At 48.0% G+C, this 16,462-nt stretch overlaps 1 protein-coding gene across 1 annotated transcript in view; it reads right to left on the bottom strand.

Moving 5' to 3' along the window:
* Nucleotides 1-16,462, bottom strand: part of GALNT18 (polypeptide N-acetylgalactosaminyltransferase 18) — a 548,225-nt gene that overhangs the window by 118,356 nt on the left and 413,407 nt on the right. Inside the window, exons 5-6 of the mRNA XM_082270869.1 lie at nucleotides 15,228-15,425; nucleotides 12,024-12,138 (exon numbers count right to left, since the gene is read on the bottom strand). Coding sequence (XP_082126995.1) covers nucleotides 12,024-12,138; nucleotides 15,228-15,425 — 313 coding nt within the window. The remainder of the gene's footprint in view (nucleotides 1-12,023; nucleotides 12,139-15,227; nucleotides 15,426-16,462) is intronic.

The raw sequence follows: 16,462 nt of genomic DNA, 5'->3' as shown, positions 1-16,462 counted from the left end.
AAACCAGAACCAGTAACTCACACTGTTCTACCTGAGGGACCATGGGAAGATTTAGCCATTGATCTGTGTGACATTCCATCTGGACACCATCTTTTAGTTGTTGTGGACTATTATTCAAGGTGGCAAGAGGTGGTAGTTCTCACTAAAGCTACATCATCAACTGTAATTGAGGGGTTGGAGAGCATTTTTGCGCCTCATGGGTTGCCTAAACGGATTGTGAGTGATAATGGTGCCCAATTTACTTCTCAGGAATTTCAGGACTATCTGAAATCAAATGCTATTGAACATCATCGTACAACTCCATACTGGCCACAGGCTAACGGGGAAGTGGAACGCCAGAATCGAACCTTGCTGAAAGCTTTGCGGATTGCTCATTTAGAGAGAACAGACTGGAAAAAGGAACTGTGGCGTTTTCTTTTGGCTTATCGCACAACTCCGCATACTGTCACTGGCGTTAGTCCTGCGGAACTTCTTTGTGGTCGCAAATTCAGGACAAAATTGCCAGACATTGGGGGTCCTCCTACGAGTCAGAAACCTTTTCGGCATATTGATGAGGAAAGGAAGATCCGGGCTGAACAGTATGCAAACCACCGCCGCCATTGTCAACCTAGTGGCCTTCAACAGGGTGATAAGGTGTTGCTTCAAAATGATCGGTTTAACAAACTGGCTCCGTCCTTTGAACCTGAGCCTTATGTTGTAAAGGAGAAAAGAGGTACTCAAGTGGTTTTAGAGGATTTAGATGGACACACAAAAGTGCGTAATTCCTCATTTGTGAAGAAATTTATTGAGTCAGAAGGTCAAGTATCGGACGACGGCGAACAGGCAAAGAGTAGTGTTGATACTGCCAGTGATCCAGACTTCAATCCACAACCATCCACATCGGAATGGCCAAGAGAAAAACGAGCAACTAATCCACCGGCCTACCTTAAGGACTATGTGTATAGTCAGGAGTTTATAGTTTAAATTTCTAGTTGTTCATCCATGCATTTTGTTAATCTTATTAATACGTTGTGCATGTTATGTTTTATTCAAAGAGAGGAGGGAATGTAGTATGGTAAGCAACGGGTTAAGTTGCTGTCTGCAAAATGTTACAATTATGTATATGTCTGGGAGCTGGGTGTGGCTGAAGTTAGTTGCATGCGTGATGTTCAGTGAATAAAGAAGCAACCTGTACAGCCTGGTCTGTGTTAATACACTACAGCCCCCATCTGTGCAGCCTCCCCAGCGCCCATGCGTGCAGCCTCACCCACGCTTATCCGTGTAGCCTCACCGGTGTCCATTCGTATAGCCTCACCAGCACCCATCCGTATAGCCTCACCAGCGCCCATCCGTGCAGCCTCACCAGTGCCCATCCGTGCAGCCTCACCAGTGCCCATCCGTATAGCCTCACCAGCGCCCATCCGTGCAGCCTCACCAGCGCCCATCCGTATAGCCTCACCAGCGCCCATCAGTGCAGCCTCACCAGTGCCCATCCGTATAGCCTCACCAGCGCCCATCCGTGCAGCCTTACCAAAGCCCATCCGTATAGCCTCACCGGCGCCCATCTGTGTAGCATCCCCGGCGCCCATCTGTGTAGCATCACCGGCGCCCATCTGTGTAGCATCACCGGCGCCCATCGGGGCAGCCTAACCGGAGCACATCGGGGGCAGCCTCATTAGCTCAGCCCCATCAGCACACATAAGTAAAGAAAACGTACTTATTTACAAAATTTTATAACAGAAACGAAGGCCCCTTTCACATGGGCGGTTGTTGTGCCGCTGGTAAAAACATGTTTTGTTATTTTAAAATTCCAACACTCCTGGCACAAAGATTATTCACATTTGTACATTGCGATTTTGTGCAATTACATGCGTTTACATGCGGCTGCGTTTAGCTGCGGTAGCAAATTCTTTCCTTTTGTATAGCAACTGTTTACTTATTTTTCTTTGTACCCCCATTACCTGCGTTTATACACAGATAGCTGCAGCACATCGCTCCTGGACGCTGTCAACTTTGTTTTTCCTAAATGCACAAAACCGTATCTTATGAAAACATTGCTAAATGCCATGTGTGAACGGGGCCATAGGGATGCATTCTCTGCATTTAGCTGCAGGTAAATAAGTTCCTCTTTCTGCAGCTAAAAGCTAAAATCTAACCAGTCGTGTGAAAGGGGCCTAAGAAAAAAAAATTTTTCATTTTTTCAAAATGTTTAGCAAACAATAAAAACCCAGTGGTGATTAAATACCACAAAAAAAATCTGTATCTGTCTCAAAATGATAAAAATGTAATTTGGGTACAGTGTTGCATGACCGCGCAATTGTCATTCAAAGCGTGTCAGCACTGAAAGCTGAAAACTTGCCCGGTCAGGAAGTGGTTAAAGAAATTTTGCATTTTTAATGTTGCATCTTAAACAACATTAAGATTGCCATATGGGTGTAGGACTATAGAATACCCTAAAGAAGACGGAAGTCCCAAGGATGGAGCAACGAGTGCAGAGACATCACAGTGCTGGAAGAAGGCACTTTGCAAGGTTATGTGCGCCATAATGTGGCGTGCAATCTGGGGAACCTCAGAAATTCAAAGGTTTAATTCCACTTTAATACACACATTAAAGTAATTACAAAGAACATAAACTTCCCCCCCCCCCAGTATATTTCTACATTCTGTGAAAAATCACTCGTGTGCACTATTGAATTTCCCTTCCAGTGACTTTGGCTTTGAAGCCTAAAAAGAAGTAATTTACATGACAAGAGAGAGTGAAGTGGAGCAGAATTGGTCATCAAGCAATTAACAAGATAAGAGCGAGGAGCAGAGGCAGAAGAGATGAGCTTTGTCCTGATCCTCACTCTTGTGGGTTTTTATCTGATCTGTAAAGTCTCTGTATCATGTACTATCTGCAACTACCGCCACCAAACGCTGAGCCAACACAACCACGCCACATTGTTCTGAGGAAAGCCCGGCTGTAATTCCAGATTAGGGAGAAATTAGAAGATTCCATCCCTGAACAACAAAGCCGAATGTTCTTCAGAAAGAGTATGACAGCAGACTTGTTAAAGGGCAACACATGCTAAAATGTTGAATACACAGATCAGGAAATCATACAGCCCAAGTGCCTTTAAAACAATCCGCACACTGATTTGCTTCCCGCGCCGCTAATTTACTATATGGCTTCATTCGTGTCTCTTCATTCTTGTAAATTCTGCAGACTCTGTGTCACTGCCCCTCCTACTGCCAGGGGAGGGCTGGCAGCCTTAGGCCTGGAGGGCAAGTCCAGTCAAGTGGCCCATTGAACCATGGAATCAGCTCACTATCCATGCCCACCTGGTTTTGGACTGACAGCTGTATACAGTGTCTGGCCCCTACATTAATCCAGCCCTTAGTGCGGCCTTTTTACTAGTTTTTAACACTTTTCAGAGTGGCCCGGGGGGCAATTGCCACCCTGCCCCCCTTGCCAGTCCTCCCCTGCCTACTGCCTTGTCTATAAACATCTAGCAAACATCGGTGGCTCCACCCTAAAGCCGGCCATAGATGGCGCGAATGTCTTTGCTGCAACCATGGGTTGCAGGAAAGAAAATCACTGGATTCTTCCATCAAAACAGACAGTGTTGATAGGGGAATCCCTCCCTGAGAGCCACTGTGATCTCCTAGCAGTAAGGAGCGGACAGTGGCTTTGCTATAGGGGTGCGGATTGCACCTGGGTGACACCTGCTAGAGGAGGGACACCAGGGTTGCCAACTATCCATAAATATGGCTGCGGAAAGGCTTTGGAACTGCACACATGCAGCTCCAAAGCCGACTGGTCTCAGACATGCTTGGCTATTTTCGGCCGGGCAGGCGCATTCGCATGCGCAGTGAGTTAGTGAAGTCATGGCGCTGCCTGGTGTCATGTTTTAATTAATGGCAGCACAGCAGCATGGCAGTGGGCACGCCTCCTGAGTCCCGACCCAGAGCCTGGATCCCGGTCAGCTGGGTGTGGCCAGCCCAGCACCATTCATCCTGGCTGCTGCAGACTCCCACCACATCACTGTGAGCATGGCCACACATCCCAGAGACCAAACCATGGCACCATTCATCCATGGCTGCTGGAGACTCCCACCACACCACTGTGAGCATGGCCACACATCCCAGAGACCAAACCCTGGCACCTTCCATCCATGGCTGCTGGCGACTCCCACCACACCACTGTGAGCATGGCCACACATCCCAGAGACCAGACCCTGGCCTCTTCCATCCATGGCTGCTGGTGACTCCCACCACACCACTGTGAGCATGGCCACACATCCCAGAGACCAAACCCTGGCACCTTCCATCCATGGCGGCTGGCGACTCCCACCACACCACTGTGAGCATGGCCACACATCCCAGAGACCAAACCCTGGCACCTTCCATCCATGGCTGCTGGCGACTCCCACCACACCACTGTGAGCATGGCCACACATCACAGAGACCAGACCGTGGCACCATTCATCCATGGCTGCTGCAGACTCCCACCACACCCCTGTGAGCATGGCCACACATCCCAGAGACGTGTACCTTCCATCCATGGCTGCTGGCGACTCCCACCACACCACTGTGAGCATGGCCACACATCCCAGAGACCAAACCCTGGCACCTTCTATCCATGGCTGCTGGAGACTCCCACCACACCACTGTGAGCATGGCCACACATCCCAGAGACAAGACCCTGGCACCATTCATCCATGGCTGCTGGCGACTCCCACCACACCACTGTGAGCATGGCCACACATCCCAGAGACCAAACCCTGGCACCATTCATCCATGGCTGCTGGAGACTCCCACCACACCACTGTGAGCATGGTCAAACATCCCAGAGACCAGACCCTGCACCATTCATCCATGGCTGCTGCAGACTCCCACCACACCACTGTGAGCATGGCCACACATCCCAGAGACCAAACCTTGGCACCTTCCATCCATGGCTGCTGCAGACTCCCACCACACCACTGTGAGCATGGCCACACATCCCAGAAACCAAACCCTGGCACCTTCCATCCATGGCTGCTGCAGACTCCCACCACACCACTGTGAGCATGGCCACACATCCCAGAGACCAAACCCTGGCACCATTCATCCATGGCTGCTGCAGACTCCCACCACACCACTGTGAGCATGGCCACACATCCCAGAGACCAAACCTTGGCACCTTCCATCCATGGCTGCTGGAGACTCCCACCACACCACTGTGAGCATGGCCACACATCCCAGAGACCAAACCTTGGCACCTTCCATCCATGGCTGCTGCAGACTCCCACCACACCACTGTGAGCATGGCCACACATCCCAGAGACCAAACCCTGGCACCTTCCATTCATGGCTGCTGGAGACTCCCACCACACCACTGTGAGCAAGGCCACACATCCCAGAGACCAAACCCTGACACCTTCCATTCATGGCTGCTGGCGACTCCCACCACACCACTGTGAGCATGGCCACACATCCCAGAGACCAAACCCTGGCCCCTTCCATCCATGGCTGCTGAAGACTCCCACGCCACTGTGAGTATGGCTATGACCACAATCTCTGACCATCTCTTGTATCCTCTCTGCAGTCCCTGTGGTGGTGGTGGGAAGGTGACACCATGTTTTACAGCACTGGGCGACACCAACCCAGTGATGCCACTGGAGGGGGGGGCGTCTCTGCCAGGAGAACATACTGATTGTTGCTAGCGGCTATAGATGCTGGCAATAATTGAATGGAAAAGCCAACATTCTGATTGATCAACTTGGGTACACTCAGCCTGCCCATACATGGTTCAAATCTCGGTCAGTCCCTGCTAAACCAGCTGAGATTCAAACGGTCTATGGCTAGCTTAAACCCTCCAGTAAACTCATATAAATACCTCCCTTCCCGCCTACTGTCTTTACAGAAAATCCCAGCTGCAAGACTGATTATACCTATCAGAAGTTGTATGGCCACTCAGTAAGGAGACACATTTAAGGTGAACTGAAAGATGTTTTTTTTTGGCTTTTGCTGGAATTCAGATGTAGCACCCTCCTTGATAGCTTAAGTACTTTATTTATTTTTGGCTCCCCTGTAATCAGTGGGGCAGTTTGTGATTGCTTTGGACTTTTCTGGGCTTCCCTGACTGCAGGTTTGACTACCTTCTGGAGGATTCTAGAATGTAGTGGGCGGGAAGAGGCAGTTCCACAGCCTGAATATAGCTGTGGTCTCTGTCAATCCAGTAGGTGGCTGAGGAGTGCATAAATAGTATGGGGTCTGAGGCAGCCTTGTTCTTGTTCAGGAGAAGTTCCCAGCCTTCTGCACAGACATGGTGTATCTTTACATGTGCTCATCAGCGTCTCAACTATGCGAAGAACTTGGGGGACTGTTCTGCTGAAACTTGCTAGAACTGATTAAGGGATTTTACTGAGGATCTAGTTTAGAGTGTTCATGTGAGAATGTGTGGCTGATAATGGAAGGAGGCATCCAAGTACCCAGAGTACATGTCAGAGAATCCTAGTAATTGTGAGCTGCTACTATCCCTTATGCATCAGTGCCAGTGCTTGCTCAAATTGGGACATTAACTATGGTGTCCCAGTGTTGCTCAATCCCTTAGTAGTTGCTGGAGGAACTGTACTAAGAAGCTTTGACAAAGTGAAGAGTGTCCTCGTATTACTGCATTATGTTACTGAAGTATTCCGCAGCTTTCCTGCACCCTATCCAAGTAGAATTTTTAATAAATAAATAATCAAGAAAGAGACTCTTAAACTGTTCATTGAGCCAAAAGACTGACTGTTACTGTGTGCCTGGCTGCCGCTGCACTGGTTAGGGAAATGCAGCAGGGGCAAAACGGTGGCACTTTTCGTGGGTGGGTGCTACAAATATATGGACTATAGACAGTTTTTATATTTTTGCCTTGAGTTTGTTTATAAAAAAGAGAACCCAACGTGTCATATTCAATAAATAATTTACACAGAACACCTATACTACTGCTAACACAAACTGACGCATCGCTACTGAAAAGAAACAATCTACTGCTGAAGGACTCTTCTCCTTCCTCTGACTCTCCTCTCCCAAAACACTCTATACTGCTGAAGGACTCTTCTCCTTCCTCTGACCCCCCTCTCCCAAAACACTCTATACTGCTGGAGGACTCTTCTCCTTCCTCTGACTCTCCTCTCCCAAAACACTCTATACTGCTGGAGGACTCTTCCCCTTCCTCTGACCCCCCTCTCCCAAAACACTCTATACTGCTGGAGGACTCTTCTCCTTCCTCTGACTCTCTCTTCTCCCAAAACACTCTATACTGCTGAAGGACTCTTCTTCTTCCTCTGACCCCCCTCTCCCAAAACACTCTAAACTGCTGGAGGACTCTTTTCCTTCCTCTGACCCCCCCGCTCCCAAAACACTCTATACTGCTGGAGGACTCTTCTCCTTCCTCTGACTCTCCCCTCCCAAAACACTCTATACTGCTGGAGGACTCTTCTCCTTCCTCTGACTCTCCTCTCCCAAAACACTCTATACTGCTGAAGGATTCTTTTCCTTCCTCTGACCCCCCCTCTCCCAAAACACTCTATACTGCTGAAGGACTCTTCTCCTTCCTCTAAACCCCCTCTCCCAAAACACTCTAAACTGCTGGAGGACTCTTTTCCTTCCTCTGACCCCCCCGCTCCCAAAACACTCTATACTGCTGGAGGACTCTTCTCCTTCCTCTGACTCTCCCCTCCCAAAACACTCTATACTGCTGGAGGACTCTTCTCCTTCCTCTGACTCTCCTCTCCCAAAACACTCTATACTGCTGAAGGATTCTTTTCCTTCCTCTGACCCCCCCTCTCCCAAAACACTCTATACTGCTGAAGGACTCTTCTCCTTCCTCTAAACCCCCTCTCCCAAAACACTCTATACTGCTGAAGGACTCTTCTCCTTCCTCTGACTCTCCTCTCCCAAAACACTCTATACTGCTGGAGGACTCTTCTCCTTCCTCTGACTCTCCTCTACCAAAACACTCTATACTGCTGGAGGACTCTTCTCCTTCCTCTGACCCCCCCTCTCCCAAAACACTCTATACTGCTGGAGGACTCTTCTCCTTCCTCTGACTCTCCTCTCCCAAAACACTCTATACTGCTGAAGGATTCTTCTCCTTCCTCTAAACCCCCTCTCCCAAAACACTCTATACTGCTGAATGACTCTTCTCCTTCCTCTGACTCTCCTCTCCCAAAACACTCTATACTGCTGGAGGACTCTTCTCCTTCCTCTGACCCCCCCTCTCCCAAAACACTCTATACTGCTGGAGGACTCTTCTCCTTCCTCTGACTCTCCTCTCCCAAAACACTCTATACTGCTGAAGGACTCTTCTCCTTCCTCTGACACCCGATCCCAAAACACTCTATACTGCTGGAGGACTCTTCTCCTTCCTCTGACACCCGATCCCAAAACACTCTATACTGCTGAAGGATTCTTCTCCTTCCTCTAAACCCCATCTCCCAAAACACTCTATACTGCTGAAGGACTCTTCTCCTTCCTCTGACTCTCCTCTCCCAAAACACTCTATACTGCTGGAGGACTCTTCTCCTTCCTCTGACTCTCCTCTACCAAAACACTCTATACTGCTGGAGGACTCTTCTCCTTCCTCTGACCCCCCCTCTCCCAAAACACTCTATACTGCTGGAGGACTCTTCTCCTTCCTCTGACTCTCCTCTGCCAAAACACTCTATACTGCTGGAGGACTCTTCTCCTTCCTCTGACTCTCCTCTACCAAAACACTCTATACTGCTGGAGGACTCTTCTGCTTCCTCTGACCCCCCCTCTCCCAAAACACTCTATACTGCTGGAGGACTCTTCTCCTTCCTCTGACTCTCCCCTCCCAAAACACTCTATACTGCTGAAGGACTCTTCTCCTTCCTCTAAACCCCCTCTCCCAAAACACTCTATACTGCTGAAGGACTCTTCTCCTTCCTCTGACTCTCCTCTCCCAAAACACTCTATACTGCTGGAGGACTCTTCTCCTTCCTCTGACTCTCCTCTCCCAAAACACTCTATACTGCTGAAGGACCCTTCTCCTTCCTCTGACCCCCCCTCTCCCAAAACACTCTAAACTGCTGGAGGACTCTTTTCCTTCCTCTGACCCCCCGCTCCCAAAACACTCTATACTGCTGGAGGACTCTTCTCCTTCCTCTGACTCTCTCTTCTCCCAAAACACTCTAAACTGCTGGAGGACTCTTCTCCTTCCTCTGACTCTCCTCTCCCAAAACACTCTATACTGCTGAAGGATTCTTTTCCTTCCTCTGACCCCCCGCTCCCAAAACACTCTATACTGCTGAAGGACTCTTCTCCTTCCTCTGACTCTCCTCTCCCAAAACACTCTATACTGCTGAAGGACTCTTCTCCTAGAACACTCTACAGTGAGGGAAAATAGTATTTGATCCCCTGCTGAATTTGTAAGATCAATCTGTAATTTAAAGGTTGGTTTATTTTAACAGTGAGAGACAGAATGACAACAAAGAAATCCAGAAAAAAGTTATAAATTGATTTGCATTTTAATGGGCGAAATTATTAAGTATTTGACCCCTTCGCAAAACACGACTTAGTACTTGGTGGCAAAACCCTTGTTGGCAATCACAGAGGTCAGACGTTTCCTGTAGTTGGCCACCAGGTTTGCACACATCTCAGGAGGGATTTTGTCCCACTCCTCCCTGCAGATCCTCTCAGAGTCATTAAGGTTTCGAGGCTGACGTTTGGTAACTCGAACCTTCAGCTCCCTCAACATATTTTCTATAGGAATTAGGGTCGGGAGATTGGCTAGGCCACTGCAGGACCTTAATGTGCTTCTTCTTGGGTCATCCTCTGTTGGTTGGCCGTGTGTTTTGGGTCATAGTCATGCTGGAATACCCATTTCCATTGCCCTGGCTGAAGGAAGGAGGTTCTCACCCAAGGTTTGATGGTACATGGCCCATCATCCCTTAAATGCGGTGAAGCTGTCCTGTCCCCTTAGCAGAAAAACACCCCCAAAGCATAATATTTCCACCTCCATGTTTGATGGTAGGGATGGTTTTCTTGGGGTCATAGGCAGCATTCCTCCTCCTCCAAACTCGGCGAGTTGAGTTAATGCCAAAGAGCTCAATTTTGGTCTCCTCTGACCACAACACTTTCACCCAGTTCTCCTCTGAATCATTCAGATGTTCATTAGCAAACTTAAGATGGGCCTCTACATGTGCTTTCTTGAGCAGGGGGACCTTGCGGGCGCTGCAGGATTTTAGTCCTTCATGTCGTAGTATGTTACCAATTGTTTTACTTGGTGACTATGGTCCCAGCTGCCTTGAGATCATTGAAGAGATTCTCCCGTATAGTTCTGGGCTGATTCCTCACCATTCTCATGAACATTGAAACTCCACGAGGTGAGATCTTCCATGGAGCCCCAGACCGAGGGAGATTGACAGTTATTTTGTGTTTCTTCCATTTGCAAATAATCGCACCAATTGTTGTCACCCTCTCACCAAGGTGCTTGGCGATGGTTTTGTAGCCCATTACAGCCTTGTGTAGGACTACAATATTGTCCCTGACATCCTTTGGACAGCTCTTTGGTCTTGGCCATTGTGGAGAGATTGGAATCCGATTAATTGCCTCTGTGGACAGATCTCTTTTATACAGGTGAAAAGCTGAGATTAAGAGCACTCCCTTTAAGAGAGTGCTCCTAATTTCAGCTTGTTACCTGTATAGAAGAAACCTGGGAGGCAGAAATATTGCTGATGGATAGGGGATCAAATACTTATTTCACTCAGTAAAATGCAAATCAATTTATAACCTTTTTGAAATGTGTTTTTTAGATTTCTTTTGTTGTTATTCTGTCTCTCACTGTGAAAATAAACCGACCAATAAAATTATAGACTCATTATTTCCTTGTCAGTGGGCAAACGTACAACAAAATCAGCAGGGGATCAAATACTTTTTTCCCCTCACTGTATACTGCTGGAGGACTCCGCATCTTCCTCTATCCAACTCTCCTCTCCTAAAATGCTTCATACTGCTCTAGGGCTCTGCTCCTTCCTCTGACTCTCCTCTCCTAAAACACTCTATACTGCTGGAGGGCTCTGCTCCTTCCTCTGACTCTCCTCTCCTAAAACACTCTATACTGCTGGAGGGCTCTGCTCCTTCCTCTGACTCTCCTCTCCTAAAACACTCTATACTGCTGGAGGACTCTGCTCCGTCCTCTATCTAACTCTCATCTCTGAAAATACTCTGCTCTGCTGGAGGACTTTGAGTTTCCTCTAACTCTCTTCTCCTAAAATACTCTGAGTTGCTGAAGGACTCTTCTCCTTCCTCTATCTAACTCACCTCTCCTTTAATACTCTACTCTGCTTGGGGACTCTGCTTTTTCCTCTAACTCTACTCTGCTGAAATACCCTACACTGCTGGAGGACTCTTCTTCTATCTAACTCTACTCTCCTGAAATACTCTACTCTGCTTGAGGACTCTGCCCCTTCCTCTAACTCTCCTCTCCTGAAATACTATGTACTGCTGGGGGACTCTGCCCCTTCCTCTAACTCTTCTATCCTGAAATACTCTGCACTGCTGGAGGACTCTGCCCCTTCCTCTAACTCTTCTATCCCGAAATACTCTGCACTGCTGGAGGACTCTGCTCCTTCCTCCATCAAATTTTTCTCTTATGAAATACTCTGCACTACTGAAGGACTCTTCTCCTTCCTCTGACTCTGCTCTCCCAAAACACACTATATGGGTGGAACACTCTACTCTTTCCTCTATCTAACTCTCCTCTCCTAGAACACTCTATACTGCTATAGGGCTCTGTTCGTTTTTCTAACTCTCCTCTCCTAAAACTCTCTTTACTGCTGAAGGACTCGTCTCCTTACTCTAACTCTTCTCTCCAGAAAAACTCTGCTCTGCTGGAGGACTCTGCTCTTTCCTCTAACTCTCTTCTCCTGAAATACATTTCTCTGCTGGGGCAATCTGTTCCTTCCACCAATTTTAAGTTTGAAGTGTCATTCTCCATCAATCACTAACATACTCAGTTACACAAAATTTGGTTTACTTACAAATGTTTAAAAATAATATTATGAGTGACTTACCCGAACTCCTAGCTCCACATTTTCCCCTCCGTACACCTCCATCCCTTCATCCAGTAAACCGATCTCCTCAAAGTACAGCCTATCCACGATGAAACAGCCAATCAGAGCTGGGCTCCTAAGAGAACAGGACAAGGGAGAGCTCTACATTAGACTGTAAATGTATCAGAATTGGTGAATACGGGAGCTCCACTGAGCAGAAAAAAAAAACAGAAAACCTACCTTTCTATACAAAATACAGATTACAAAAACTCACACTTTTTTTTCAACCAGTTAACACGTATTACCATATATACTCGAGTATAAGCCGACTTTTTCAGCATGTTTTTTATGCTGAAAAAGCCCCCCTCGGCTTATACTCGAGTCACAGTCTCACTTACTTTTTCCCCCGTCACTTGGGAAAGTCCATACATGTCCGGATATTCCCGGGCAAACTGCGCACGCGCGGTGATGTGTTGGTGCCGGGTGGCGCCATTTTTAAATGTAAGGGGGAAAGGTAAGTGAGACTCCTCCGCAGCCCCTGCATCTCCTCAGGCATGGTACAGGAGATTCAGCACTGCATCTCCTGTACCATGCCTGTACCATCTCCTGTGCTATGCCTGAACCATCTCCTGTACCATGCCTGTACCATCTCCTGTACCATGCCTGAACCATCTCCTGTACCATGCCTGAACCATCTCCTGTACCATGCCTGTACCATCTCCTGTACCATGCCTGAACCATCTCCTGTGCCATGCCTGTACCATCTCCTGTGCCATGCCTGTACCATCTCCTGTGCCATGCCTGTACCATCTCCTGTACCATGACTGAACCATCTCCTGTACTATGCCTGTACCATCTCCTGTACCATCTCCTGTGCTATGCCTGAACCATCTCCTGTACCATGGCTGTACCATGTCTGTACCATCTCCTGTGCTATGCCTGTACCATCTCCTGTACCATCTCCTGTGCCATGCCTGTACCATCTCCTGTACCATGCCTGAACCATCTCCTGTACCATGCCTGTACCATCTCCTGTACCATGCCTGTACCATCTCCTGTACCATGCCTGTACCATCTCCTGTGCCATGCCTGAACCATCTCCTGTACCATGCCTGAACCATCTCCTGTACCATGCCTGTACCATCTCCTGTACCATGCCTGTACCATCTCCTGTACCATCTCCTGTGCTATGCCTGAACCATCTCCTGTACCATGCCTGAACCATCTCCTGTACCATGCCTGTACCATCTCCTGTACCATCTCCTGTGCTATGCCTGAACCATCTCCTGTACCATGCCTGAACCATCTCCTGTACCATGCCTGTACCATCTCCTGTGCTATGCCTGAACCATCTCCTGTACCATGCCTGAACCATCTCCTGTACCATGCCTGAACCATCTCCTGTGCTATGCCTGAACCATCTCCTGTACCATGCCTGAACCATCTCCTGTACCATGCCTGTACCATATCCTGTACCATGCCTGTACCATCTCCTGTACCATCTCCTGTGCTATGCCTGAACCATCTCCTGTACCATGCCTGAACCATCTCCTGTACCATGCCTGTACCATCTCCTGTGCTATGCCTGAACCATCTCCTGTACCATGCCTGAACCATCTCCTGTACCATCTCCTGTGCTATGCCTGAACCATCTCCTGCACCATCTCTTGTGCTATGCCTGAACCATCTCCTGCACCATCTCCTGTGCTATGCCTGAACCATCTCCTGTACCATCTCCTGTGCTATGCCTGAACCATCTCCTGTGCTATGCCTGAACCATCTCCTGTACCATGCCTGAACCATCTCCTGTACCATGCCTGAACCATCTCCTGTGCTATGCCTGAACCATCTCCTGTACCATGCCTGTACCATCTCCTGTACCATGCCTATACCATCTCCTGTACCATCTCCTGTGCTATGCCTGAACCATCTCCTGTGCCATGCCTGTACCATCTCCTGTGCCATGCCTGTACCATCTCCTGTGCCATGCCTGTACCATCTCCTGTACCATGACTGAACCATCTCCTGTACTATGCCTGTACCATCTCCTGTACCATCTCCTGTGCTATGCCTGAACCATCTCCTGTACCATGTCTGTACCATCTCCTGTGCTATGCCTGTACCATCTCCTGTACCATCTCCTGTGCCATGCCTGTACCATCTCCTGTACCATGCCTGAACCATCTCCTGTACCATGCCTGAACCATCTCCTGTACCATGCCTGTACCATCTCCTGTACCATGCCTGTACCATCTCCTGTACCATGCCTGTACCATCTCCTGTGCTATGCCTGAACCATCTCCTGTACCATGTCTGTACCATCTCCTGTACCATGCCTGAACCATCTCCTGTACCATGCCTGAACCATCTCCTGTGCTATGCCTGAACCATCTCCTGTGCCATGCCTGAACCATCTCCTGTACCATGCCTGTACCTTCTCCTGTACCATCTCCTGTACCATGCCTGTACCATCTCCTGTACCATGTCTGTACCATCTCCTGTGCTATGCCTAAACCATCTCCTGTACCATGTCTGTACCATCTCCTGTACCATGCCTGTACCATCTCCTGTGCTATGCCTGTACCATCTCCTGTGCTATGCCTGTACCTTCTCCTGTACCATGCCTGTACCTTCTCCTGTACCATGCCTGTACCATCTCCTGTACCATGTCTGTACCATGCCCACAGGCCTGCATCTCCTGTACCATGTCCGTAGCCCCTGCACCATACCCGCAGCCCCTGTTTTGGGTCCCGTGGTGGTCCAGTTGGGTCCAGTAGCTGCTGCATTTCCCATCCTAGGCTTATACTCGAGTCAATACATTTTTCCCAGTTTTTTTGTGGTAAAATTAGGTGCCTTGGCTTATATTCGGGCCGGTTATACTCGAGTATATACTGTAAATAAATTAGTCCAGTCACAGGCTGGAGGAGGGACCTGCAAGATTTACTGATTTACTGAACTTCAACAGAGAAAAATCAGGTCTTCTCCCCTGCCAGACAGGGCAGCAGTGTAAATGTTAGGACAGGATGGACAGAAATACAGTAAAAGCAGCCCCCACATCTGTATTTTATCTGTGTATTTAGTGATTTGCCTGAAGTTCCTTTTTTAATTATAATCAAAAGGTAAATGAATCTACACATCCTTCTGTACTTGTGTCTAACTGTGGTTACATATACAGAGGCGCCACAATAACGCCAGTACCTTAAATCCTGATAGAGGGATATGTACCTGATTGGAGCGGTTGTATTTTCAAGCTTCCACCAAGATTTCGGGGGATTCAGGTAGCGACACCATAACTCCCAGTCGAATCCCTGAGCAGAGAGGGGGTACTCTTCGATTTCAAAGGTATCGTACTTGATGTTGTCAAACGATGGAGAGACTATGATCTTCCGGTCCTCCTTGATCCGGCTCAGCACTGGCTCCACCCTGAGAAGAAAGAAATCATTGTGATTCTTCACTCAATAATGGCCTTATTACCAGTCAACCACCTCCTGTGAAAGATGGAATTACTTGCCTAAAATGTATAATACTATAACACCTCCAGTTATTTATTACCTTCTCATAGAGGTCCCAGTTCTCTCCCCTCATGTGCGATGACGTCACAACCTCCGGCCCTGCCCTAGGTCAGTGGCACGTGATGACGTCAAACATTTGATGAAACGCGTAGGAAAAAACTGGAGGTTGTTTGGAAGCTTAGGAATTCTGTGAGTGGTGGTTTCTGTGTAAGACGCTGTATACAGCTGATATGTTTAAGTGGTTTAAACCGTTTTAATAAAGCGGTTGTATCTGGATCTTATACTATGTGCAGCGTGTTTTTTTACAGATTTCCCTCTATAGTGCTTTGTATTTTTGAGGAGAGATGGTGATGTGAGCTGTGGAGTATCATATCGTCATTATTCCTAATAAGTGCTGCTTGACTTCTCACATAAGAGTTACATACCCTCTGGTAAGCCTCAGAGCAGTGGTCCTCAGTACCCACTAACAGGCCAGATTTTAAGTATTACCTTGGGGAGATGCAGACTAGAATACTGCAATCACTGAGCAACAAATTATATCACCTGCAATGTATTTCAGTTATCTTGCAAACCTGGCCTTAGTGGGTTAGTGGTTAGTGGGTCCTGAGGACCGGAGCTGAGAATTACTGACTCAGAGTGTTCTTAGGTGGAGGACACGAGGTGTTATTTGTGAAAAGCTATACGAGATCATTCTGCATTGTGTTGATCATGGAAATGTATGAAAACCACATTCTTCACTTGATTAACACAGAATTTTTTTCTCCCCAAAACAGGCACCATCTTTGCTCGGGGCTCATTCAGAGTCACGCTGGACGGAGATGCTTGCTCAGAGATGACACAATTACGTAAATTCTCAAGGTTATGTTCATAAATGTCTGGCACAGACCAGCAGCCTCTCATCTTGTGACTTGCTACAGAAATACAATGCTGCAGTCTGAGGACTGGGTG

This window comes from Pelophylax lessonae (assembly GCF_965119305.1).
Source record: "Pelophylax lessonae genome assembly, chromosome: 10".
NCBI classification, from domain to species: Eukaryota; Metazoa; Chordata; class Amphibia; order Anura; family Ranidae; genus Pelophylax; species Pelophylax lessonae.
The sequence above is the reverse complement of the archived record's forward strand: the minus strand, read 5'-3'. Positions and strand labels throughout refer to the sequence as shown.